Consider the following 25,667-nt stretch of genomic DNA (forward strand, 5'->3'; position numbering starts at 1 on the left):
TGGTAAAAAGACGTTTTAAAGCTGAGAGATGTGTGTGTGAGAGAGAGAGTGTTTGTGTGTGTGTGTGTGTGTGTGTGTGTGTGTGTGTGTGTGTGTGTGTGTGTGTGTGTGTGTGTGTGTGTGTGTGTGTGTGTGTGTGTGTGTGTGTGTGTGTTGTGTATGAGACAGAGACTGTGCATGGGAGAGTGTGTGTGAGAGTGTGTGTTTGTGAGAAAAGGAGAGAGAGAGTGAGACAGAGTGTGTGAGGCAAATACTGCATGGGAGAGTGTGCGTGTGTGTGCGTGTGTCCTACAGATCACACAGAGTCACTGAGGAATCAAGCATCCAGAGCCCAAATCCGGCATAGAGAGTGTGAGTGAATGTGGTGGTGAAGGTGTGGAGGTGCATCAGTGTGTCAGAGACGCTGTAGAAGGACAGAGTGCCAGCAGGACAGTCCACATACACTCCTACTCTGAGAGGGACAGAGGAGGACACAGGGACATTGAGGAGTGTTACTCTGTTATTGTGACTGACATAGTAACCATGACGATCAGAGCAGTTGAGAGTCCAGGACTGATCATTTCCTCCAAACCTGCCGACATCTCTCTCTCCTTTCCTCCTGATTCCTCTGTAACTCACTGATATATAAACGTCTCCTCTCCACTTCACCTCCCAGTAACAGCGATCAGTCAGAGCATTTCTACACAGCAGCTGAGGCCTGTGATCAAATCTCTCTGGATGATCAGGATATGGCTCCTCCTCTCTCACATATGTCACCTTCCTGTTGTTGTCAGACAGACGGAGTCTTCTGTTTACTGTGTTTGGGTCCAGTTCCAGTTGACAAACATCTGATGGACAGGAAAAGACACAAACAGCAGCAGTTTATCATCAAACACAGCTGCTGCCTTTATTATTCACGACTGCACTTTCGACTGTTTTCATCGTCACAGATATCAAACATAATAATCAGACCTGATTTTATTTTACCGTTGAAAAAATATTAATGTCAACAAAACAATAAAAAATCTTCTGCTTAAATCTGAAAGTTTTCCATCAACAGCAATGTTTGGATTTATAAAACATCTAATTATCAACAGATGATCAAGTGCAATACCAATGGATCCATGACTGATGTTGGTAAATCACAGATTGCTTCCCACCTTAAAATGCTTGTAGCTTCAGGGTCAACCTGAGGACGCCACACACACGTCTGATATTCTATAGTCTGCTCTTTATATTCTGCTGAAGTCTCATTGAGATTCAAATGTCTTGGGGGAGAAAGCAGCATCAACCAGGCAGACATGAGAACAAACAAGGAGGAACCATCAACCATTCTGTCACAGTCAAAGCTCCATTTTGATGGAGAGCATCTGAATCCAAGTCATTTAGAACTGAAACCAATTCTCCATTAGAAATCAGTTGTAAATCAATTGATGTGATCACTTCAAGTCTGTGTTCCAGTCGTCCCAAATGGAGGAGCAGTGAACTTAAAAGCTCTTTTACTGAGCTTTTAACTTCACTGCTAGATTGACTTTGGCCTGATGCATTCATCAATATGGATCATATATAGAAAGATTGTGACAAATGTCCATCAAGTCACATCTTCAAACAGCTTCTTTTGTCTCAACGACAACTAAAACACTGAAAGTGATTTGATTTATAATATGAAACAGAGAAAAGCAGCAAATCCTCATATTTAAGAAGCTGCAGCCTGATAAAGTTTGGGATTTTGATCGAAAAATCAAGAATCAATGAAGATTGATTATGAATAATTTCCTCTCTGAATTGTGTGTGGATGGACACACAGTTGTCAATCAAAGTTAAATCAAACTTACATTTTCTCAGACCAGCTTTGATCATCTGCTGTCCACAATGATCCATCCTGCAGGAAGACACAGAGGCACAGCAGCACAGGATTGATTATTGATTATTGAGTTTTTACTTTCAACCAACAGGGAGACAGTCCACACTCTGTAGCTGTGTCCTTACCTGAGAGTCTCCAGTCTCCATTGTGGATTCTCCAGTCCAGCAGACAGCAGCTTCTTTCCTGTGTCTCCTAGATGATTGTAGCTCAGGTCCAGCTCTCTCAGATGGGAGGGGTTGGAGCTCAGAGCTGAGGCCAGAGAAGCACAGCCTTCCTGTGTGACCATACAGCCTGACAGCCTGAGAACAAAGAGAGGGGTTATATGGTTTGTGGAGTGGTGAAATGTTTTCCGAGAATGCAGAAACTCATTCTGTTTTAAGCAGAATGAAGGGAACTAAAGTCTAGTCAACAAAAAATGTCTCAGTGAAATGTTTGCACCACACCTTCTTTAGCAGGATCATCATGCAGCAGGTTTAATGTTTATTCACCCCACATCAACCACTAACATAACAGAGTGTGCGTGTGTGCGTGCGTGTGTGCGTGTGTGTGTGTGTGTGTGTGTGTGTGTGTGTGTGTGTGTTAGATAAATTGAAGTTGTTGCTTGTTTGTAGTTGGTTGTAGTTGAACACACTTATTGGAAGTCGCTTTGGATAAAAGCTTTGGAGAAAAGCTAAATGACCGTAATGTAATGTAATGTAATGTAGATGGAGCTGCATAATGTGTGGGGCTGGAGAAACACGAAGGTCAAGTGAGTGAAAGCTCTCAGTGTTTTAGTGATGGGAGTTTGGCTCTTTTCAGAGAGGCTCTTTTGGCACGGTTCCCAAACGGCTCCCAAATGTATTATCATCTGTAGCCTCATATTTTAGCCTAACTTGGCAAATATGAATGGTTTGTGTGTTGATAAACCCTTTTGCATTCAGTGTTTTTATGAGAAGCCTTATAATTGCCAATAATTTTGTGAATTTGTTCTGTTACAAAAGCAGGCATTCTTACTTTTGTTAAATATTTTAATCAAACTTATATTTTAATTTAACACAAAAACAAAAGAACAAAACACTGCAAACAAATCCCCAGAACAGAACCAGAACAGAAACAGATGTTTGCAGCATTATCACTCACACAGCACACCACTTTGTCCTGTACTTGCCAAGTTTTCTGCAGTGTGTCTGTCGGTGAACTCAAAACAGTGCAGCAGGCAAGATGCAGGAAAAAAAGTGGGGAGCCGGCTCTCACACGTTGCGAGTAGGCTCTTCTGAGTCACTACGCATGACACATCACTGTAATGTTTCACCTTTACAAACATCTATATCTTGCTGACCTGAGAGTTTCCAGTTTCCAGTATGGACTCTCCAGTCCAGCAGACAGCAGCTTCACTCCTGAATCCTGCAGGTCGTTGTTACTCAGGTCCAGGTCTCTCAGACTGGAGGACTGGGAGCTGAGGACTGAGGACAGAGCTACACAGCTTCTCTTTGACAGATTACAGCCACTGAGCCTGAAGAAAGGAATCAATCATTTCACAAAATTAGGGTCATGTGATTTTCAAGATGTTGAAAAAAATAGAATCAGGGAATTCTGTCAGAAAAATGGATATCACTGTTAAACACAAAACACAAAGCTGTAAAGAATTTGGAAGATTTGGAATGAAATGCATCAAAATTATACTAAATTGATAGTTATGGTAAGAGATCGCTTCTGGCTTTTTTGTCAAATTAACAAGACAAGCAGAGAAACATTTCCTACTTTTGAGAGAGAGAGTTGGAATGTGTGTGTGTGTGTGTGTGTGTGTGTGTGTGTGTGTGTGTGTGTGTGTGTGTGTGCGTGTGTGTGTGTGTTAATGGAACTGCATCATGTGTGGGGCTGTGTTACTGCAGCATTCCTTAAAATTAAAACATTCCAGGAGAAACAAATCAAGTGAGTGAAAGCTCTCAGAGTTTCACCTTTACAAACATCTATATCTTGCTGACCTGAGAGTTTCCAGTTTCCAGTGTGGACTCTGCAGTCCAGCACACAGCAGCTTCACTCCTGAATCCTGCAGGTCGTTGTTACTCAGGTCCAGGTCTATCAGACTGGAGGGCTGGGAGCTGAGGACTGAGGACAGAGCTTCACAGCTTCTCTCTGACAGATTACAGCCACTGAGCCTGAAGAAAGGAATCAATCATTACACAAAATTAGGGTCATGTGATTTTCACGATGATGAACAAAATAGAATCAGGGAATTCTGTCATATCAACGTAATCCACTGTTAAACCCAGAATTAGAGGATTTGGGGATGAAATGCATCAAAAGTATTCTGTAAATATTTGAGATCGCTTCTGACTTCTTTGTCAAATTAACAAGACAAGAGAACCATTTCCTCCTTTTAAGAGAGAGAGAGTGAGCGTGTGTGCGTGTGTGTGTGTGTGTGTGTGTGTGTGTGTGTGTGTGTGTGTGTGTGTGTGTGTTAATGGAGCTGGATCATGTGTGGGGCTGTGTTACTGCAGCATTCCTTCAAATAAAAACATTCCAGGAGAAACAAGCAGGTCAAGTGAGTGAAAGCTCTCAGTGTTTCACCTTTACAAACATCTATATCTTGCTGACCTGAGAGTTTCCAGTTTCCAGTGTGGACTCTCCAGTCCAGCAGACAGCAGCTTCACTCCTGAATCCTGCAGGTCGTTGTTACTCAGGTCCAGGTCTCTCAGACTGGAGGACTGGGTGCTGAGGTCTGAGGACAGAGCTTCACAGCTTCTCTTTGACAGATTACAGCCACTGAGCCTGAAGAAAGGAATCAATCATTTCACCAAATTAGGGTCATGTGATTTTCAAGATGTTGATAAAAATAGAATCAGGGAATTCTGTCAGAAAAATGGATATCACTGTTAAACACAAAACACAAAGCTGTAAAGAATTTGGAAGATTTGGAATGAAATGCATCAAAATTATACTAAATTGATAGTTATGGTAAGAGATCGCTTCTGGCTTTTTTGTCAAATTAACAAGACAAGCAGAGAAACATTTCCTACTTTTGAGAGAGAGAGTTGGAATGTGTGTGTGTGTGTGTGTGTGTGTGTGTTAATGGAACTGCATCATGTGTGGGTCTGTGTTACTGCAGCATTCCTTAAATCAAAACATTCCAGGAGAAACAGGTCAAGTGAGTGAAAGCTCTCAGAGTTTCACCTTTACAAACATCTATATCTTGCTGACCTGAGAGTTTCCAGTTTCCAGTGTGGACTTTGCAGTCCAGCACACAGCAGCTTCACTCCTGAATGCTGCAGGTCGTTGTTACTCAGGTCCAGCTCTCTCAGACTGCAGGACTGGGTGCTGAGGACTGAGGACAGAGCTTCACAGCTTCTCTCTGACAGATTACAGCCACTGAGCCTGAAGAAAGGATCAATCATTACACAAAATTAGGGTCATGTGATTTTCACGATGATGAACAAAATAGAATCAGGGAATTCTGTCATATCAACGTAATCCACTGTTAAACCAAGAATTAGAGGATTTGGGGATGAAATGCATCAAAAGTATTCTGTAAATATTTGAGATCACTTCTGACTTCTTTGTCAAATTAACAAGACTGGAGAACCATTTCCTCCTTCTAAGAGAGAGAGAGTGAGCGTGTGTGTGTGTGTGTGTGTGTGTGTGTGTGTGTGTGTGTGTGTTAATGGAGCTGGATCATGTGTGGGTCTGTGTTACTGCAGCATTCCTTCAAATAAAAACATTCCAGGAGAAACAAGCAGGTCAAGTGAGTGAAAGCTCTCAGTGTTTCACCTTTACAAACATCTATATCTTGCTGACCTGAGAGTTTCCAGTTTCCAGTGTGGACTCTCCAGTCCAACAGACAGCAGCTTCACTCCTGAATCCTGCAGGTTGTTGTTACTCAGGTCCAGGTCTCTCAGACTGGAGGACTGGGAGCTGAGGACTGAGGACAGAGCTTCACAGCTTCTCTTTGACAGATTACAGCCGCTGAGCCTGAAAATGAATTGTTGAACATTTTATTTTTGTTCCTAAAATTATAAAACCATAATGTGATCGGCACACTTACAAAGCTTTCTTGGAGGCTTTGATCACTGGCAGCAGCCTGAGAAGAGCCTCCTCTGAAGCAGAGTATTTCTTCAGGTCAAACACATCCAGACCTTCCTCAGATGACATTAAGATGAAGACCAGAGCAGACCACTGAGCAGGAGACAGTTTGTCTGTGGAGAGACGTCCTGAGCTCAGGTACTGTTGGATCTCCTTCACTAGAGAAAGATCCTTCAGCTCATTCAGACAGTGGAACAGATTGATGCTTCTCTCTGCAGAGACATTATTACTGATCTTCTTCTTGATGTACTGGACTGTTTCCTGGTTGCTCTCTGATCTCCTTCCTGTATGTTTCAGGCGGCCCCTTAAGAGACTCTGATTGGTCTGCAGTGAAAGGCCCAAAAGGAAACGAAGAAACAAGTCCAGATGTCCGTTTGGACTCTGTAAGGCCTTGTCCACTGCACTCTGGTGGAGACGTCTCAGTTTAGATTTGTCTCCTGGTAGTTTGGAACACAGAGAGGTTGATTGATCTGACAGCAGGTTGACTCCAGACTTGATGAATTTCAGATGGACATAAAGAGCAGCCAGAAACTCCTGGACGCTCAGATGGATGAAGCAGAACACCTGGTCCTGGTACAGTCCCCTCTCCTCTTTAAAGACCTGTGTGAACACTCCTGAGTACACTGAGGCTGCTGTGATGTTGATGCCACACTCTGTCAGGTCTGAGTCATAGAAGATCAGGTTTCCTTTCTGCAGCTGATCAAAAGCCAGTTTTCCCAGAGACACAATCATCTCTTCACTCTCTGTATTCCAGTGTGGATCTGTCTCAGCTCCTCCATCATACTTGATGATCTTCAGTTTAGTCTGAACCAGCAGGAAGTGGATGTACATCTCAGTCAGGGTCCTCGGCAGCTCTCCTCTCTCTCTGGTCTTCATCATGTCCTCCAGAACTGTAGCAGTGATCCAGCAGAAGACTGGGATGTGGCACATGATGTGGAGGCTTCGTGAGGTCTTGATGTGGGAGATGATGCTGCTGGCCTGCTCATCATCTCTGAATCTCTTCCTGAAGTACTCCTCCTTCTGAGGGTCAGTGAACCCTCTGACCTCTGTCACCATATCAACGCTGTCAGCAGGGATCTGATTGGCTGCTGCAGGTCTTGTGGTGATCCAGAGGCGAGCAGAGGGAAGCAGGTTCCCCCTGATGAGGTTTGTCAACAGAACATCCACTGAGGTGGACTCTCTAACATCAGTCAGGATCCCACTGTTGTGGAAGTTCAGAGGAGGTCGACATTCATCCAGACCGTCCAGGATGAAGACAACCCGGAAGTCTTCAAGGCTGCAGATTCCCGCTTCTTTGGTTTCAGTAAAGAAGTGATGAAGAAGCTCCACCAAGCTGAACTTTCTCCCTTTCAGCACATTGAGCTCTCTGAAGGTGAATGGAAATGTGAGCTGGATGTTCTGGTGGGCTTTGCCTTCAGCCCAGTCCAGAGTGAACTTCTGTGTTAAGAGGGTTTTCCCAATGCCAGCCACGCCCTTTGTCATCAGTGTTCTGATTGGCTGATCTCTTCCAGCCGAGGCTTTAAAGATGTCTTCACATCTGATTGGTGTTTCTTCTCTCTGTGTTTTCCTGGAAGCTGCTTCAATCTGTCTGACCTCATGTTCTTCATTGACCCCTCCAGCCCCTCCCTCTGTGATGTAGAGCTCTGTGTAGATCTCATTCAGAGGGGTTTGCTTTCCTGCTTTAGCGACCCCCTCAAACACACTCTGGAACTTCTGCTTCAGCTTAGACTTCAGTTTACGTCGGCACCGTGCAACAAAACTTCCTGTATGAACAGACAACAGTCAGTGGAGGAAAACATGGTGAAGAAAAGAGAACTACAGTGTAGAAAAGCATCAGAATTGTACATTTTGGATTAGAAATGTTTGTCACTAGAGCAGCATGATATAACCTCTTCTAACCTTCTAACCCCTTATGTTCCTGTGTGAGCTCCGCCTGAGTGAGAATGGACTCAGGGGGACTGAGTACCCTTGTACCACAAGTTATTGTGGCTTCAACCAGTAGCTGCATTCTTGTATGTTTGAGTGGGTAGAGTGTGTAAGTGTGAAGCTTTAGTCCTGTTTCCTCTTTCCATCATGTTAAAGCTGTTAAATGCTCTTACTGCTGTGCAGAGACTCAGCCAGCTTCTCATGCTTTATTCTCCTCAGGAAGGTCTCTGTGAGCTTCAGGAACGCCTCTCTGATGCTCCTCTGCTCTTCATCCTCACCACCCAACACCTCCTCATCCTCATTCTGGCTCTTGAATTTTGGGTAATCTGGACTCAGAACCTTCTGGATGCTCTTCAGCTCGTTCTTCACAAACCTGACAATGTTCTCCTCCAGCAGCTGAAAGAGTCAAACACAAGTTTGTACCAGAGTGAGAGAAGATCCTGGTTTCTGTTAGCTGTCAATGTATATGTTGACAACATCACTCAGGAGTGCAGCTAACGAGGATTCAAACCCTACAGATGTATGAAGATGCAGGTAACCATAGCAGCAACTCCTATGTTAATGTTCCCACTTAACTCTCCCTGCTCAAACTAAATGAAGCGCTGCATTACAACATCTCTTATTTCTCTGTCAATAGATTCTCTAACCGGTGATATCGTCCATATGTAAGTGGGCGGGGCCTGGACATTTACTCACCATAAATATGGAGTCCAGGTCTGCTGGAAGCTGCTGGGCACAAAGACCAGTGGAAAACTCTGACTGATTCAGCTGAAGTCTGTGGAGAAATAAAGAAACATGTGAGTTTACAAAATCATTCTTCAGCACATTGGGTCAACTTATGAGACTCTCCTCAAAACACTCAGGTGGACAGAGACGTGTCCTTCATTCAAGTAGATCTGTGCTTTGTGAAGCCTTCTGCTACAAAGATACAATGATTACATCAAAGTGACCTGGTTTAACCTCTGACCTTTCTTCAGCAGCCTTCTGTCCATCAGTGAAGTAAATAGGTTGACCCATGGACCCGTCGCTCTTCATGGACACACAGCTGGGTACAGGACCGTCTGCCCTCTGCTGATGAAGCCTATAAACACAGCATTGACAACACAGCAGCAGATGGAAGCAGAAGGTCATTAGGGGAAATGTGAGGAGCATCTAAAGCAGCTGTACACACCACTGCTGTCAGCTTCATCTATGAGAGAATCACAATCATTCATTCTTAGCTTGAAATTTCTCTCAATGAACAGAGTCACAGGAATCACATCCATTCACTCGAATGGGAGGAGGAGCTGTGTTTGACTCAATGTTGCTTTAAACTACACACATTCTGTCACCAACACACAAACCTTTGAAGTCTGCCATCGTCACTAACTCTGGGACTCAGCTTACATAAATCTTGTTAAACTGAGCTCAATTATTATTATTCAATCTTTTTTGTTTTGTTTTAATGCATCCTTTGTTCTCTGCCGAGTCAAAGTCTTTTTTCTAGTGAAACTAATCATGATATAAGTATAATCTTTGTCTCATTTCACCATGTTTGTGGGACTAAGTCAGAGAACAAGATTCTACAAGAAGCAGCATCTGAAGCCATGAAGAAGGAAACATGTCTAGATATCAGAAGGAGATGCACAGGTGCAGACCAACCCGGGACAGTGGATGGAAATCGATAAATATGAAGCATTGAATCCAATGGGATCCAAAGGAAAGCTGGAGGTGATGGTGTTGTTTTATGTCGCTACTTCCTGGACAAGTTCATGAGCGGTGAGTGGAGCTTTAAGTGAGCTGGGCCGCTCTGTTTCAGTTTCACCTGAGGTAGAAGTGAGGCCCCTGGTGTGATGGGTGGTCTTACTTTGTGTGTGAGGGTCCTTGTTCATGAGGATCTGGAGGCCCCCCTTTGGATCTGTGCTCCACTTCATCACCACAGACACTCATCTTCACTACACTGCAGAGAGGAAAACATACACACACGTAACCACACAGACAAATATACACACATACACACGTCGACAAACATGCGTGCGCACACACACACACACACACACACACACACACACACACACACAGATAAGCAAACACACACAATCACAGATACACACACAAATAACGACACAGAAAAAACCAAATACACACAAACACAAAAACGACACATACACACACACTTACAGATTTGTGTTAATCGTTTCTTCATCAGATCAATCACTGTACACTGTCATCAAACATTGAACATAAACTATGATTCGTAAAGTTATCAAACTAAACTCAAACTCACTGCGTCACACACTGCGTCACACACATACACACACACACACACACACACACACACACACACACACAAGTGTTTCTTGTCTCATTAAAACAGAACTGCCCAGCCAATCAGATCAATAACTGTTAACCGTCACTAAAAACATTAAACATAAACTATGGTCCGTAAAGTAAAGAAATGAAATGAAACTCAAACTCACTGCGTCAGGCTCCGTCTGCTGCTCTTCCTCATCTGATGATCAACTTGCATGATCATAACCTGTCTCACAGGATTCCTGGGTGTTGATTGTTTGTGTGTGTGTGTGTGTGTGTGTGTGTGTGTGTGTGTGTGTCATACAAGCATCGTTATACATTCTGGAATTCCCCGAGAGTAGATGTGATTTTAAATGTCTCTCAGTTGTTAGTTGACACATTTATGTTCAGTTTTGACTCCATTTTTAAGAAGCATCTGTCTTTTATCTGTGCAAGCTGAAAGTTAGTTTGTCTTTATTTCAATGAGCTCGTTCCACTTCCTCTAATAAAGTCTATGCACACACCTGGAGCTGCTGACTCTCTGCTCTGCTGTCACACACACACACACACACACACACACACACACACACACAGACACACACACACACACACACACACACACACACACACACACACACACACACACACACACACACACACACACACACAGACGTTACATAGCCGATTTTAATCTTTCACTATGGAATAATGACCGAGGTCCGGACCTCAGTGACATCATAGCTGCGGCCCTGCAGACAAAGGATGTTGATACGAACTGAGAGTAAAAGTTGGTATTCACAGTTGGAAACAGTGCCATCTAGTGGACAACACTATCATCACAACATCACTTTCTTCCATGAAAACATGACTGAAGTATGAGAAAGATAAGAAATGAGCAAGGTTGGTTTCATACGGGGCCAAGACAATGACACAGAGTACTGTAATGACATTCTGTGATTAGATTAGAATGTTTTTATTATACATTATATGTCATGATAATACCTACAAAGGTGGATTAGTTCAATCTTCTGTTTGGAGATGTGGTATGTTAGTTACCCCCACAGTGAGTAGAGACAATATTCATGATAATAAGTGACAACAATGAACAGATTCTCTCAACGCTTAAGCATTTTCCTATGCATAAATGCAAGGATAGCTGCAGTTACATTGAGGAATGGAGCCACAGGTGTTACTGGGATTACTGTAGGACTGCCGACCTCGGCCTCGTCGAAAACAGATGCAAACTGAGGCTCTATCAGTAGAGACATTGTAATGCATCTCTTCCTGAAGTACTCCTCCTTTTGAGGGTCAGTGAACCCTCTGACCTCTGTCACCATATCAACGCTGTCAGCAGGGATCTGATTGATAGAGCAAGTCAAACAGTTCAAAGAAAACAATGTTTCTGATGAAGGTCAACATGACTGTTACAACCTTAAGATGAAGGATTTCTCCTCCATTCTGTCTGTGATGGTTCCTTATTTCTCTTCCTCTTCATTACATATGGACGAGGAAGCTATTTGTAGTTTTCATCATGAATAAACCAAACCAAACCATTTATGACAATTTTACATAAAAACACATTAAAGACGTGTATTTCAAATCATTTTGTGTAGTTATAATCTTGTACTTTATACGATGATGATAAGACAAGAACAAAAACAGGATAAGATAAGATAAGATCATCCTTTATTCGTCCAATAACAGGGACATTCACATGTTACAGCAGCAACGTGCAGAGTGCAAAGCAATAAAGGGCATTAAGATAAAGATAACATAAAAGAAAATAAGAGCCTATATTAAATAACGAGTAAAATAAGAGGAAATAAAAACAATAATGTCAAAATGCAGATATATAGAGAGAATAAGAGAGAGAGAGAGAGGGAGAGAGACTGTGCAGGGGAGAGTGTGTGTGTGTGTGTGACACAGTATGTGTGAGACAGAGTGTGTGCGTGTGTGGGTCCTATATAGATCACACATAGTGAGTGTGTGTGATAAAGAGAGATTGTGTGTGTGTGACAGAGAGAGACTGCATGTGTGGGGGAAAAAGGAGAGAGAGAGAGACTGTGTGTGTGTGTGTGTGTGTGTGTGTGTGTGTGTGTGTGTGTGAGTGTGTGTGTGCGAGACAGCGACTGCGTGTGTGGGGAAAAAGGAGAAAGAGAGACTGTGTGTGTGTGTGTGTGTGGGTGTGTGTGTGTGTGTGTGTGTGTGTGTGTGTGTGTGTGTGTGTGTGTGTGTGTGTGTATGTGTGTGTGTGTGTGTGTGTGTCCTACAGATCACACAGAGTCACTGAGGAATCAGGCCTCCAGAACCCAAACCCAGCATAGAGAGGTTGAGTGAATGTGGTGGTGAAGGTGTGGAGGTGCATCAGTGTGTCAGAGACGCTGCAGAAGGACAGAGTGCCAGCAGGACAGTCCACATACACTCCTACTCTGTGAGGGACAGAGGAGGACACAGGGACATTGAGGAGGCTTACTCTGTTATTGTGACTGACATAGTAACTATGACCATCAGAGCATCTCAGAGTCCAGGACTGATCATTTCCTCCAAACCTGCGGTCATCTCTCTTTCCTTTCCTGCTGATTCCTCTGTAACTCACTGATATATCAACGCCTCCTCTCCACTCCACCTCCCAGTAACAGCGACCAGTCAGAGCATTTCTACACAGCAGCTGAGGCCAGATATCAAACCTCTGTGGATGATCAGGATATGGCTCCTCCTCTCTCACATATGTCACCTTCCTGTTGTTGTCAGACAGACAGAGTCTCCTGTTTACTGTGTTTGGGTTCAGTTCCAGTTGACAAACATCTGATGGACAGAAAAAGACACAAACAGCAGCAGTTTATCATCAAACACAGCTGCTGCCTTTATTATTCACTACTGCAATTTCTACTACTCATCGTCACAAATATCAGACATAATAATCAGACCTGATTTTATTTTCCTGTTTGATAGAAAATGAATGTCAACAAAACAATAAAAAATCTGAAAGTTTTCCATCAACATCTACAGCAATTTGGATTTATAAAACATCTAATTATCAACTAATATCAATACCAATGGATCCATGACTGATGTTGGTAAACACACACACACACACACACACACACACACACACACACACACACACACACACACACACACACACACACACACACACACACACACACACACACACACAAAAAAAGGCCTTAAAATGCTTGTAGCTTTAGGGTCAAGCTGAGGACGCCACACACACGTCTGATATTCTGCCCTTTATATTCTGCTGAAGTCTCATTGAGATTCAAATGTCTTGGAGGAGAAAGCAGCATCAACCAGGCAGACATGAGAACAAACAAGGAGGAACCATCAACCATTCTGTCACAGTCAAAGCTCCATTTTGATGGAGAGCATCTGGATCCAAGTCATTTAGAACTGAAACCAATTCTCCATTAGAAATCAGTTGTAAATCAATTGATGTGATCACTTCAATCAAAGTTAAATCAAACTTACATTTCCTCAGACCAGCTTTGATCATCTGCTGTCCACAATGATCCATCCTGCAGGAAGACACAGAGGCACAGCAGCACAGGATTGATTATTGATTGTTGAGTTTTTATCTTTAACCAACAGGGAGACAGTCCACACTCTGTAGCTGTGTCCTAACCTGAGAGTGTCCAGTCTCCATTGTGGATTCCCCAGTCCAGCAGACAGCAGCTTCTCTCCTGTGTCTCCTGGATGATTGTAGCTCAGGTCCAGCTCTCTCAGATGGGAGGGGTTGGAGCTCAGAGCTGAGGCCAGAGAAGCACAGCCTTCCTGTGTGACCATACAGCCTGACAGCCTGAGAACAAAGGGGGGAGGGGTTTGGTTTGTGGAGTGGTGAAATGTTTTCCAACACTGCAGAAATTCATTCTGTTTTAACCAGAATGAAGGGAACTAAAGTCTAGTAAACAAGAAATGTCTCAGTGAAATGTTTGCACCACACCTTTTACATTACATAACATTACAATCATTTGGCAGACGCTTTTATCCAAAGCGACTTACATTAAATTACCACCCTTCGCAGAGGGGGGAGCAATTGAGGGTTCGGTGCCTTGCTCAGGGGCGCCTCGGCAGGGGCTCGAACCGGCAACCCTACGGTTCCCAAGGGGAAGCTCTACCCACTGAGGCACTGCCTTTATTCACTCCACATCAACCACTTACATAACAGAGTGTGTGTGTGTGTGTGTGTGTGTGTGTGTGTGTGTGTGTGTGTGTGTGTGTGTGTGTGTGTGTGTGTGTGTGTGTGTGTGTGTTAGATAGATTGAAGTTGTTGTTTGTTTGTAGTTGTTTGTAGTTGAACACACTTATTGGAAGTCGCTTTGGATAAAAGCGTCTGCTAAATGACCGTAATGTAATGTAATGTAATGTAATGTAGATGGAGCTGCATAATGTGTGGGGCTGGAGAAACACCAAGGTCAAGTGAGTGAAAGCTCTCAGTGTTTTAGTGATGGGAGTTTGGCTCTTTTCAGAGAGGCTCTTTTGGCACGGTTCCCAAACGGCTCCCAAGTCTATTATCATCTGTAGCCTCATATTTTAGCCTAACCTGGCAAATATGAATGGTTTGTGTGTTGATAAACCCTTTTGCATTCAGTGTTTTTATGAGAAGCCTTATAATTGCCAATCATTTTGTGAATTTGTTCTGTTACAAAAGCAGGCATTCTTACTTTTGTTAAATATTTTAATCAAACTTATATTTTAATATAACACAAAAACAAAAGGAACAAAACACTGCAAACAAATCCCCAGAACAGAACCAGAACAGCCAAGTTTTCTGCTTTGTGTCTGTCGGTGAACTCAAAACAGTCCAGCAGGCAAAATGCAGGCTCTTTGGGGTCACTATGCATGACACATCACTGTAATGTTTCACCTGTACAAACATCTATATCTTGCTGACCTCAGAGTTTCCAGTTTCCAGTGTGGACTCTCCAGTCCAGCAGACAGCAGCTTCACTCCTGAATCCTGCAGGTCGTTGTTACTCAGGTCCAGGTCTCTCAGACTGCAGGACTGGGTGCTGAGGACTGAGGACAGAGCTTCACAGCTTCTCTCTGACAGATTACAGCCACCGAGCCTGAAGAAAGGAATCAATCATTTCACAAAATTAGGGTCATCTGATTTTCACGATGATGAACAAAATAGAATCAGGGAATTCTGTCATATCAACGTAATCCACTGTTAAACCCAGAATTGAAAAGATTTTGGGATGAAATGCATCAAAAGTATTCTGTAAATATTTGAGATCACTTCTGACTTCTTTGTCAAATTAACAAGACAAGAGAACCATTTCCTCCTTCTAAGAGAGAGAGCGTGTGTGTGTGTGTGTGTGTGTGTGTGTGTGTGTGTGTGTGTGTGTGTGTGTGTTAATGGAGCTGGATCATGTGTGGGTCTGTGTTACTGCAGCATTCCTTCAAAAAAAAACATTCCAGGAGAAACAAGCAGGTCAAGTGAGTGAAAGCTCTCAGAGTTTCACCTTTACAAACATCTATATCTTGCTGACCTGAGAGTTTCCAGTTTCCAGTGTGGACTCTCCAGTCCAACAGACAGCAGCTTCACTCCTGAATCCTGCAGGTTGTTGTTACTCAGGTCCAGGTCTCTCAGACTGGAGGACTGGGAGCTGAGGACTGAGGACAGAGCTTTACAGCTTCTCTTTGACAGATTACAGCCGCTGAGCCTGAAAATGAATTGTTGAACATTTTATTTTTGTTCCTAAAATTATAAAACCATAATGTGATCGGCACACTTACAAAGCTTTCTTGGAGGCTTTGATCACTGGCAGCAGCCTGAGAAGAGCCTCCTCTGAAGCAGAGTACTTTTTCAGGTCAAACACATCCAGACCTTCCTCAGATGACATTAAGATGAAGACCAGAGCAAACCACTGAGCAGGAGACAGTTTGTCTGTGGAGAGACGTCCTGAGCTCAGGTACTGTTGGATCTCCTCCACTAGAGAAAGATCCTTCAGCTCATTCAGACAGTGGAACAGATTGATGCTTCTCTCTGCAGAGACATTATAACTGATCTTCTCCTTGATGTACCGGACTGTTTCCTGGTTGGTCTCTGAGCTCCTTCCTGTATGTTTCAGGAGGAGGCCCCTTAAGAGAGCCTGATTGGTCTGCAGTGAAAGGCCCAAAAGGAAACGAAGAAACAAGTCCAGATGTCCGTTTGGACTCTGTAAGGCCTCGTCCACTGCACTCTGGTGGAGACGTCTCAGTTTGGATTTGTCTCCTGATAGTTTGGACCACAGAGAGGTTGATTGATCCGACAGCAGGTTGACTCCAGACTTGATGAATGTCAGATGGACATAAAGAGCAGCCAGAAACTCCTGGACGCTCAGATGGGTGAAGCAGAACACCTGGTCCTGGTACAGTCCCCTCTCCTCTTTAAAGACCTGAGTGAACACTCCTGAGTACACTGAGGCTGCTGTGATGTCCATGCCACACTCTGTCAGGTCTGAGTCATAGAAGACCAGGTTTCCTTTCTGCAGCTGATCAAAAGCCAGTTTTCCCAGAGACACAATCATCTCTTTACTCTCTGTATTCCAGTGTGGATCTGTCTCAGCTCCTCCATCATACTTGATGATCTTCAGTTTAGTCTGAACCAGCAGGAAGTGGATGTACATCTCAGTCAGGGTCTTCGGCAGCTCTCCTCTCCTTCCTCTGGTCTTCATCATGTCCTCCAGAACTGTAGCAGTGATCCAGCAGAAGACTGGAATGTGGCACATGATGTGGAGGCTGCGTGAGGTCTTGATGTGGGAGATGATGCTGCTGGCCTGCTCAAAATCTCTGAATCTCTTCCTGAAGTACTCCTCCTTCTGAGGGTCAGTGAACCCTCTGACCTCTGTCACCATATCAACAATGTCAGCCGGGATCTGATTGGCTGCTGCAGGTCTTGTAGTGATCCAGAGGCGAGCAGAGGGAAACAGGTTCCCCCTGATGAGGTTTGTCAGCAGAACATCCACTGAGGTGGACTCTCTAACATCAGTCAGGATCCCACTGTTGTTGAAGTCCAGAGGAAGTCGACATTCATCCAGACCGTCCAGGATGAAGACAACCTGGAAGTCTTCAAGGCTGCAGATTCCTGCTTCTTTGGTTTCAATAAAGAAGTGATGAAGAAGCTCCACCAAGCTGAACTTTCTCCCTTTCAGCACATTGAGCTCTCTGAAGGTGAATGGAAATGTGAGCTGGATGTTCTGGTGGGCTTTGCCTTCAGCCCAGTCCAGAGTGAACTTCTGTGTTAAGAGGGTTTTCCCAATGCCAGCCACGCCCTTTGTCATCAGTGTTCTGATTGGCTGATCTCTTCCAGCCGAGGCTTTAAAGATGTCTTCACATCTGATTGGTGTTTCTTCTCTCTGTGTTTTCCTGGAAGCTGCTTCAATCTGTCTGACCTCATGTTCTTCATTGACCCCTCCAGCCCCTCCCTCTGTGATGTAGAGCTCTGTGTAGATCTCATTCAGAGGGGTTTGCTTTCCTGCTTTAGCGACCCCCTCAAACACACTCTGGAACTTTTGCTTCAGCTTAGACTTCAGTTTACGTCGGCACCGTGCAACAAAACTTCCTGTATGAACAGACAACAGTCAGTGGAGGAAAACATGGAGAAGAAAAGAGAACTACAGTGTAGAAAAGCATCAGAATTGTACATTTTGGATTAGAAATGTTTGTCACTAGAGCAGCATGATATAACCTCTTCTAACCTTCTAACCCCTTATGTTCCTGTGTGAGTTTCAAGATCTCTTGGTGTCCAGACCCTCTCATGTGCTCAGACTCACCGTCCCTTCAGCCTGTGGGGCCCTCACACTGTAAAGGTCGCAGAGTGTGTGTGCTAAGAGAGCCTGAGTGAGAATGGACTCAGGGGGACTGAGTACCCTTGTACCACAAGTTATCGTGGCTTCAATCAGTAGCTGCATTCTTGTATGTTTGAGTGTGTAGAGTGTGTAAGTGTGAAGCTTTAGTCCTGTTTCCTCTTTCCATCATGTTAAAGCTGTTAAATGATCTTACTGCTGTGCAGAGACTCAGCCAGCTTCTCATGCTTCATTCTCCTCAGGAAGGTCTCTGTGAGCTTCAGGAACGCCTCTCTGATGCTCCTCTGCTCTTCATCCTCACCACCCAACACCTCCTCATCCTCATTCTGGCTCTTGAATTTTGGGTAATCTGGACTCAGAACCTTCTGGATGCTCTTCAGCTCGTTCTTCACAAACCTGACAATGTTCTCCTCCAGCAGCTGAAAGAGTCAAACACAAGTTTGTACCAGAGTGAGAGAAGATCCTGGTTTCTGTTAGCTGTCAGTGTGTATGTTGACAACATCACTCAGGAGTGCAGCTAACGAGGATTCAAACCCTACAGATGTATGAAGATGCAGGTAACCATAGCAGCAACTCCTATGTTAATGTTCCCACTGAACTCTCCCTGCTCAAACTGAATGAAGTGCTGCATTACAACATCTCTTATTTCTCTGTCAATAGATTCTCTACCCGGTGACATCGGCCATATGTAAGTGGGCGGAGCCTAGACATTTACTCACCATAAATATGGAGTCCAGGTCTGCTGCATGCTGCTGGGCACACTGACCAGTGGAAACATCTGACTGATTCAAGTGAAGTCTGTGGAGAAATAAAGAAACATGTGAGTTTACAAACACATGCAGACAGGTTGTCAAGGTGACGTGTGTCTGTCTGACACAACAGGAAACACAAGTGATTTTCACAGGAAATGCAGCAGTCTGCTGGTTCCACAAAGCCTGTCAGAGCTCTCAGAGGATCCTGCAACGCAATGCAAGGACAACAATGAGGTGAAGGCCAACAAAGACAACACTACTCTGCTAAACTGCCGCTCACTCACAAATAAAGCTTCACTACTTTAAGAGCTCATTTGAAAGGTCTGTAAAGTAAAGAAATCAAACTAATCTGAAACTCACTGCGTCAGGCTCCTTCTGCTGCTCTTCCTTAACTGAGGTTCCCCTTAACCCTTAACGGAGTATCAACTTGCATGATCATAACCTGTCTCACAGGATTCCTGGGTGTTGTTTGTTTGTGTGTGTGTGTGTGAGAGAGTGTCATACAAGCATCGATATACATTCTGGAATTCACACACACACACACACACACACACACACACACACACACACACACACACACACACACACACACACACACACACACACACACACACACACACACACTTTTAATAGAGTGAATTTCAAGTCACAATTCACTGCTAAGTCTGTCGATTACTTGCTTGGTTATTCGAATGTTTTGATCTTTTGTGAAATCTTACTTAAATATATTTTTGTAAAGATTTATTTCCAGCTGAAATGAAATGCATATAATGCAGAGTGCTGTGCTCACTTTAAACCAATAAAGCCAAAGTTTTAATAAATAAATAAAAGCTTCACTCTCGCTCCATTGAACAAAAAAGTTCAATTCTTTTAGAAGTATTTGAAGCATACATTTTAAACAATGATCAATAAAAGAAATCATTCAGGAAGTGGCAAGTCTGTATGAATCCCATTGAAATGAACGTGAACAGAATATCAATCAATTTAACATTGGCATGGAAAAAGTGTCAGGAATTTTCTCACCATTTAATTTTGTGTTCTGCGTCATTTTTAAGAACATAAAAGATGTTTTGATGATGCAGCAACTAAACCTAAAATGAGGGCTTAGCAGGACTCTTACCTTCCTCTCTTAGGCTTCTGTCTATCATTGAAGTTAACAGGTTCAGGCATGGACCAGTTGCTCTTCATGGACACACAGCTGGGTACAGGACCGTCTGCCCTCTGCTGATGAAGCCTATAAACACAGCATTGACAACACAGCAGCAGATGGAAGCAGAAGGTCATTAGGGGAAATGTGAGGAGCATCTAAAGCAGCTGTACACACCACTGCTGTCAGCTTCATCTATGAGAGAATCACAATCATTCATTCTTAGCTTGAAATTTATCTCAATGAACAGAGTCACAGGAATCACATCCATTCACTCTAATGGGAAGAGGAGCTGTGTTTGACTCAATGTTACTTTAAACTAAACACATTCTGTCACCAACACACAAACCTTTGAAGTCTGCCATGGTCACTAACTCTGGGACTCAGCTTACATAAATCTTGTTAAACTGAGCTCATTCTGTCACTCAAGCACAATATATCCTTTTCTTCAAAAGAACCTGGAGAGGACAACAATGAGGTGAAGGCCAACAAAGACAAAACTGCTCTGCTAAACTGCCGCTCACTCACAAATAAAGCATCACTACTTTAAGACCTCTTTTGAAAGGTCTGTAAAGTAAAGAAATCAAACTAAACTCAAACTCACTGCGTCAGGCTCCTTCTGCTGCTCTTCCTTAACTGAGGTTCCCCTTAACCCTTAATGGAGTATCAACTTGCATGATCATAACCTGTCTCACAGGATTACTGGGTGTTGTGTGTTCGAATGTTTTGATCTTTTGTGAAATCTTACTAAAATATATTTTTGTAAAGATTTATTTCCAGCTGAAATGAAATGCATATAATGCAGAGTGCTGTGCTCACTTTAAACCAATAAAGCCAAAGTTTTAATTAATAAATAAAAGCTTCACTCTCGCTCTATTGAACAAAAAAAGTTTTTACAAAAGGAATCGAAGCATACATTTTAAACAATGATCAATAAAAGAAATCAATCAGTAAGTGGCAAGTCTGTATGAATCCCATTGAAATGAACGTGAACAGAATATCAATCAATTTAACATTGACATGGAAAAAGTGTCAGGAATTTGTTCATAATTTAATTTTATGTTCTGTGTCAGTTTTAAGAACATAAAAGATGTTTTGATGATGCAGCAACTAAACCTAAAATGAGGGCTTAGCAGGACTCTGACCTTTCCTCAGCAGCCTTCTGTCCATCAGTGAAGTTCATAGGTTCAGGCATGGACCAGTCGCTCTTTATGGACACACAGCTGGGTACAGGACAGTCTGCCCTCTGCTGGTGAACCCTATAAACACAGCATTGACAACACAGCAGCAGATGGAAGCAGAAGGTCATTAGGGGAAATGTGAGGAGCATCTAAAGCAGCTGTACACACCACTGCTGTCAGCTTCATCTATGAGAGAATCACAATCGTTCATACTGTTTACCTAAAGAATGATGATTGGTAAAAGAATCAATATCTGTCCCCACCTCTCCTGCCCATCCTATAACGTGACCTTGGGAGTCAGAAAGAAGCTCAATCAAAGGACAATTATTATGATTCAATCTTTTGTTTTGTTTTGATGCATCCTTTGTTCTCTGCCGAGTCAAAGTCTTTTTTCTAGTGAAACTAATCATAATATAAGTATTATCTTTGTCTCATTTCACCATGTTTGTGGGACTAAGTCAGAGAAGGAGATTCTACAAGAAGCAGCATCTGAAGCCATGAAGAAGGAAACATGTCTAGATATCAGAAGCAGATGCACAGGTGCAGACCAACCCGGGAAAGTGGATGGAAATAGATAAATATGAAGCTACTTCCTGGGTTACTTCCTGGACAAGTTCATGAGCGGTGAGTGGAGCTTTAAGTGAGCTGGGCCGCTCTGTTTCAGTTTCACCTGAGGTAGAAGTGAGGCCCCTGGTGTGATGGGTGGTCTTACTTTGTGTGTGAGGGTCCTTGTTCATGAGGATCTGGAGGCCCCCCTTTGGATCTATGCTCCACTTCATCACCACAGACACTCATCTTCACTACACTGCAGAGAGGAAAACATACACACACGTAACCATACAGACAAATATACACACACAAACGCACGTCGACAAACATGCGCGCTTGCGCGCGCGCACACACACACGCACGCGCACACACACACACACACAGAAGCGAACACACACAATCACAGATACACACAATTAGCGACACACACTCACCTTAAAACCAAATACACACAAGTACAAAAACGACACACACACACTTACAGATTCTTGTTACTCGTTTTTTTTATCAGATCAATCACTGTACACTGTCAAACATAAAATATGATTAATAAAGTAATCAAACTAAACTCAAACTCACTGCGTCACACACACACACACACACACCAAGTCATAAAGCAGCTCCAGATAACTTAAGCTGAGCTTGTCTCATTAAAACAGAACTGCCCAGCCAATCAGATCAATAACTGTTAACCGTCACTCAAACATTAAATATAAACTATGGTCCGTAAAGTAAAGAAATCAAATTAAACTCAAACTCACTGCGTCAGGCTCTTTCTGCTGCTCTTCCTTATCTGATGATCAAGTTGATCAGGTTATGATCAAGCAAGTTGCTTGATCATAACCTGTCCCGCAGGATTCCTGGGTGTCTTTTGTTTGTGTGTGTGAGAGAGCGAGAGTGTCATACAAGCATCGTTATACATTCTGGAATTCCCCGAGAGTAGATGTGATTTTAAATGTCTCTCAGTTGTTAGTTGACCAGTTATGTTCAGTTTTGACTCCATTTTTAAGAAGCATCTGTCTTTTATCTGTCCAAGCTGAAAGTTAGTTTGTCTTTATTTCAATGAGCTCGTTCCACTTCCTCTAATAAAGTCTATGCACACACCTGGAGCTGCTGACTCTCTGCTCTGCTGTCACACACACACACACACACACACACACACACACACACACACACACACACACACACACACACACACACACACACACACACACACGTTACATAGCCGATTTTAATCTTTCACTATGGAATAATGACCGAGGTCCGGACCTCAGTGACATCATAGCTGCGGCCCTGCAGACAAAGGATGTTGATACGAACTGAGAGTAAAACTTGGTATTCACAGTTGGAAACAGTGCCATCTAGTGGACAACACTATCATCACAACATCACTTTCTTCTATGAAAACATGACTGAAGTATGAGAAAGATAAGAAATGAGCAAGGTTGGTTTCATACGGCGCCAAGACAATGACACAGAGTACTGTAATGCCATTCTGTGATTAGATTAAAATGTTTTTATTACACATTATATGTCATGATAATACCTACAAAGGTGGATTAGTTCAATCTTCTGTTTGGAGATTTGGTATGTTAGTTCCCCCCACAGTGAGTAGAGACAATATTCATGATAATAAGTGACAACAATGAACAGATTCTCTCAACGCTTAAGCATTTTCCTATGCATAAATGCAAGGATAGCTGCAGTTACATTGAGGAATGGAGCCACAGGTGTTACTGGGGTTACTGTAGGACTGCCGACCTCGGCCACGTCGAAAACAGATGCAAACTGAGGCTCTATCAGTAGAGACACTGTAATGCATCTCTTCCTGAAGTACTCCTCCTTCTGAGGGTCAGTGAACCCTCTGACCTCTGTCACCATATCAACGCTGTCAGCAGGGATCTGATTGATAGAGCAAGTCAAACAGTTCAAAGAGAAACAATGTTTCTGATGAAGGTCAACATGACTGTTACAACCTTAAGATGAAGGATTTCTCCTCCATTCTGTCTGTGAATGTTCCTTATTTCTCTTCCTCTTCATTACATATGGACGAGGAAGCTATTTGTAGTTTTCATCATGAATAAATCAAACTAAACCATTTATGACAATTTTACACAAAAACACATTAAAGACGTGCATTTCAAATCATTTTGTGTAGTTATAATCTTGTACTTTATACGATGATGATAAGACAAGAACAAAAACAGGATAAGATAAGATAAGATCATCCTTTATTCGTCCAATAACAGGGACATTCACATGTTACAGCAGCAACGTGCAGAGTGCAAAGCAATAAAGGGCATTAAGATAAAGATAACATAAAAGAAAATAAGAGCCTATATTAAATAACAAGTAAAATAAGAGGAAATAAAAACAATAATGTCAAAATGCAGATATTTCATTTGTTTTCATTCAAAGCAGCAGTGGTAAAAAGACGTTTAAAAGCTGAGAAAGGTTCTACTCCTCCTGTATCTTCATCCTTCATCTATACCTGCACTTCCTGTCTTGTTAAGCTCCTGGTTTATAGGATTACAGTGGAGAGAGAGAGAGAGAGAGAGAGAGAGAGAGAGAGAGAGGGAGAGGGGAGGGAGAGAGAGAGAGAGAGAGAGACTGTGCATGGGAGAGTGTGTGTGTGTGTGTGCGAGACAGTATGTGTGAGACAGAGTGTGTGCGTGTGTGGGTCCTATATAGATCACACATAGTGAGTGTGTGTGATAAAGAGAGATTGTGTGTGTGTGACAGAGAGAGACTGCATGTGTGGGGGAAAAAGGAGAGAGAGAGAGACTGTGTGTGTGTGTGTGTGTGTGTGTGTGTGTGTGTGTGTGTGTGTGTGTGTGTGTGTGTGAGAGAGAGAGAGAGAGAGTGTGTGTGTGCGAGACAGAGACTGCGTGTGTGGGGAAAAAGGAGAGAGAGAGACTGTGTGTGCGTGTTTGTGTGTGCGTGTGTGTGTGTGTCCTACAAATCACAGAGTCACTGAGGAATCAGGCCTCCAGAACCCAAAGCCCGCATAGAGAGTGTGAGTGAATGTGGTGGTGAAGGTGTGGAGGTGGATCAGTGTGTCCGAGACTCTGTAGAAGGACAGAGTGCCAGCAGGACAGTCCACATACACTCCTACTCTGTGAGGGACAGAGGAGGACACAGGGACTTTGAGGGGTGTTACTCTGTTATTGTGACTGACAGAGTAACCATGACGATCAGAGCAGCTCAGAGTCCAGGACTGATCATTTCCTCCAAACCTGCTGTCATCTCTCTTTCCTTTCCTGCTGATTCCTCTGTAACTCACTGATATATAAACGTCTCCTCTCCACTCCACCTCCCAGTAACAGCGACCAGTCAGAGCATTTCTACACAGCAGCTGAGGCCTGTGATCAAACCTCTCTGGATGATCAGCATGTCGCTGCAGCTCTCTCACATATGTCACCTTCCTGTTGTTGTCAGACAGACGGAGTCTTCTGTTTACTGTGTTTGGGTTCAGTTCCAGTTGACAAACATCTGATGGACAGAAGAAGACACAAACAGCAGCAGTTTATCATCAAACACAGCTGCTGCCTTTATTATTCACTCATTTATTCACGACTGCACTTTCTACTGTTTTCATCGTCACAAATATCAGACATAATAATCAGACCTGATTTTATTTTCCTGTTTGATAAAAAATGAATGTCAACAAAACAATAAAAAATCTTCTAAAATCTGAAAGCTTTCCATCAACATCAACAGCAATGTGGATTTATAAAACATCTAATTATCAACTAATATCAATACCAATGGATCCATGACTGATGTTGGTAAACACACACACACACACACACACACACACACACACACACACACACACACACACACACACACACACACACACACACACACACACATACTTTCAATAGAGTGAATTTCAAGTCACATTTCTCTGCTTAGTCTGTCGATTACTTGCTTGGTTATTCGAATGTTTTGATCTTTTGTGAAATCTTACTAAAATATATTTTTGTAAAGATTTATTTCCAGCTGAAATGAAATGCATATAATGCAGAGTGCTGTGCTCACTTTGAACCAATAAAGCCAAAGTTTTAATAAATAAATAAAAGCTTCACTCTCGCTCTATTGAACAAAAAAGTTCAACTTTTTTTAA

The 25,667-nt window shown here is 43.0% G+C and overlaps 2 protein-coding genes across 11 annotated transcripts in view; both read right to left on the bottom strand.

The window, feature by feature from the left end:
* Positions 1–21: 21 nt before the first annotated feature.
* Positions 22–19,234, bottom strand: LOC143014826 (uncharacterized). Of its 5 annotated transcripts, none has more exons than XM_076170606.1 (14): positions 19,022–19,234; positions 9,675–9,767; positions 8,796–8,909; positions 8,525–8,603; positions 8,002–8,224; positions 5,865–7,665; positions 5,618–5,791; positions 5,024–5,197; positions 4,421–4,594; positions 3,808–3,981; positions 3,162–3,335; positions 1,969–2,142; positions 1,815–1,861; positions 22–827 (listed from the first exon to the last, which is right to left on the bottom strand). In XM_076170606.1, exons 2-14 carry the CDS (start codon positions 9,755–9,757, stop codon positions 289–291), a joined length of 3,930 nt encoding a protein of 1,309 aa, XP_076026721.1. In that variant the 5' UTR covers positions 9,758–9,767; positions 19,022–19,234; the 3' UTR covers positions 22–288. The 5 variants fall into 5 exon arrangements, with proteins under 5 accessions (XP_076026721.1, XP_075992987.1, XP_076025268.1 ...); XM_076136872.1 differs by lacking the exon at positions 19,022–19,234 and adding an exon at positions 10,624–10,653; XM_076169153.1 differs by lacking the exon at positions 19,022–19,234 and adding an exon at positions 10,288–10,375.
* Positions 11,764–25,667, bottom strand: part of LOC143008912 (protein NLRC3-like) — a 35,043-nt gene continuing 21,139 nt past the window's right edge. For 3 of the 6 annotated variants that reach the window (XM_076168080.1, XM_076163472.1, XM_076161247.1), the window contains 2 exons: positions 13,589–13,635; positions 11,764–12,904 (listed from right to left, as the gene is read on the bottom strand). In XM_076168080.1, coding sequence (XP_076024195.1) covers positions 12,366–12,904; positions 13,589–13,635 — 586 coding nt within the window. In that variant the 3' untranslated portion in view covers positions 11,764–12,365. Of the gene's footprint in view, positions 12,905–13,588; positions 13,636–13,742; positions 13,917–15,011; positions 15,186–15,611; positions 15,786–15,858; positions 17,666–18,105; positions 18,329–18,628; positions 18,708–19,781; positions 19,896–20,953; positions 21,068–23,747; positions 25,031–25,667 lie in introns of those variants that run through there. The other 3 variants (XM_076164280.1, XM_076165040.1, XM_076162692.1) reach the window with 3 other exon arrangements.

Source organism: Genypterus blacodes, unplaced genomic scaffold, assembly GCF_046128005.1.
Source record: "Genypterus blacodes isolate CSIRO-AG114 ecotype Tasmania unplaced genomic scaffold, CSIRO-AGI_Gbla_v1 ptg000001l_1, whole genome shotgun sequence".
Classification (NCBI taxonomy): Eukaryota; Metazoa; Chordata; class Actinopteri; order Ophidiiformes; family Ophidiidae; genus Genypterus; species Genypterus blacodes.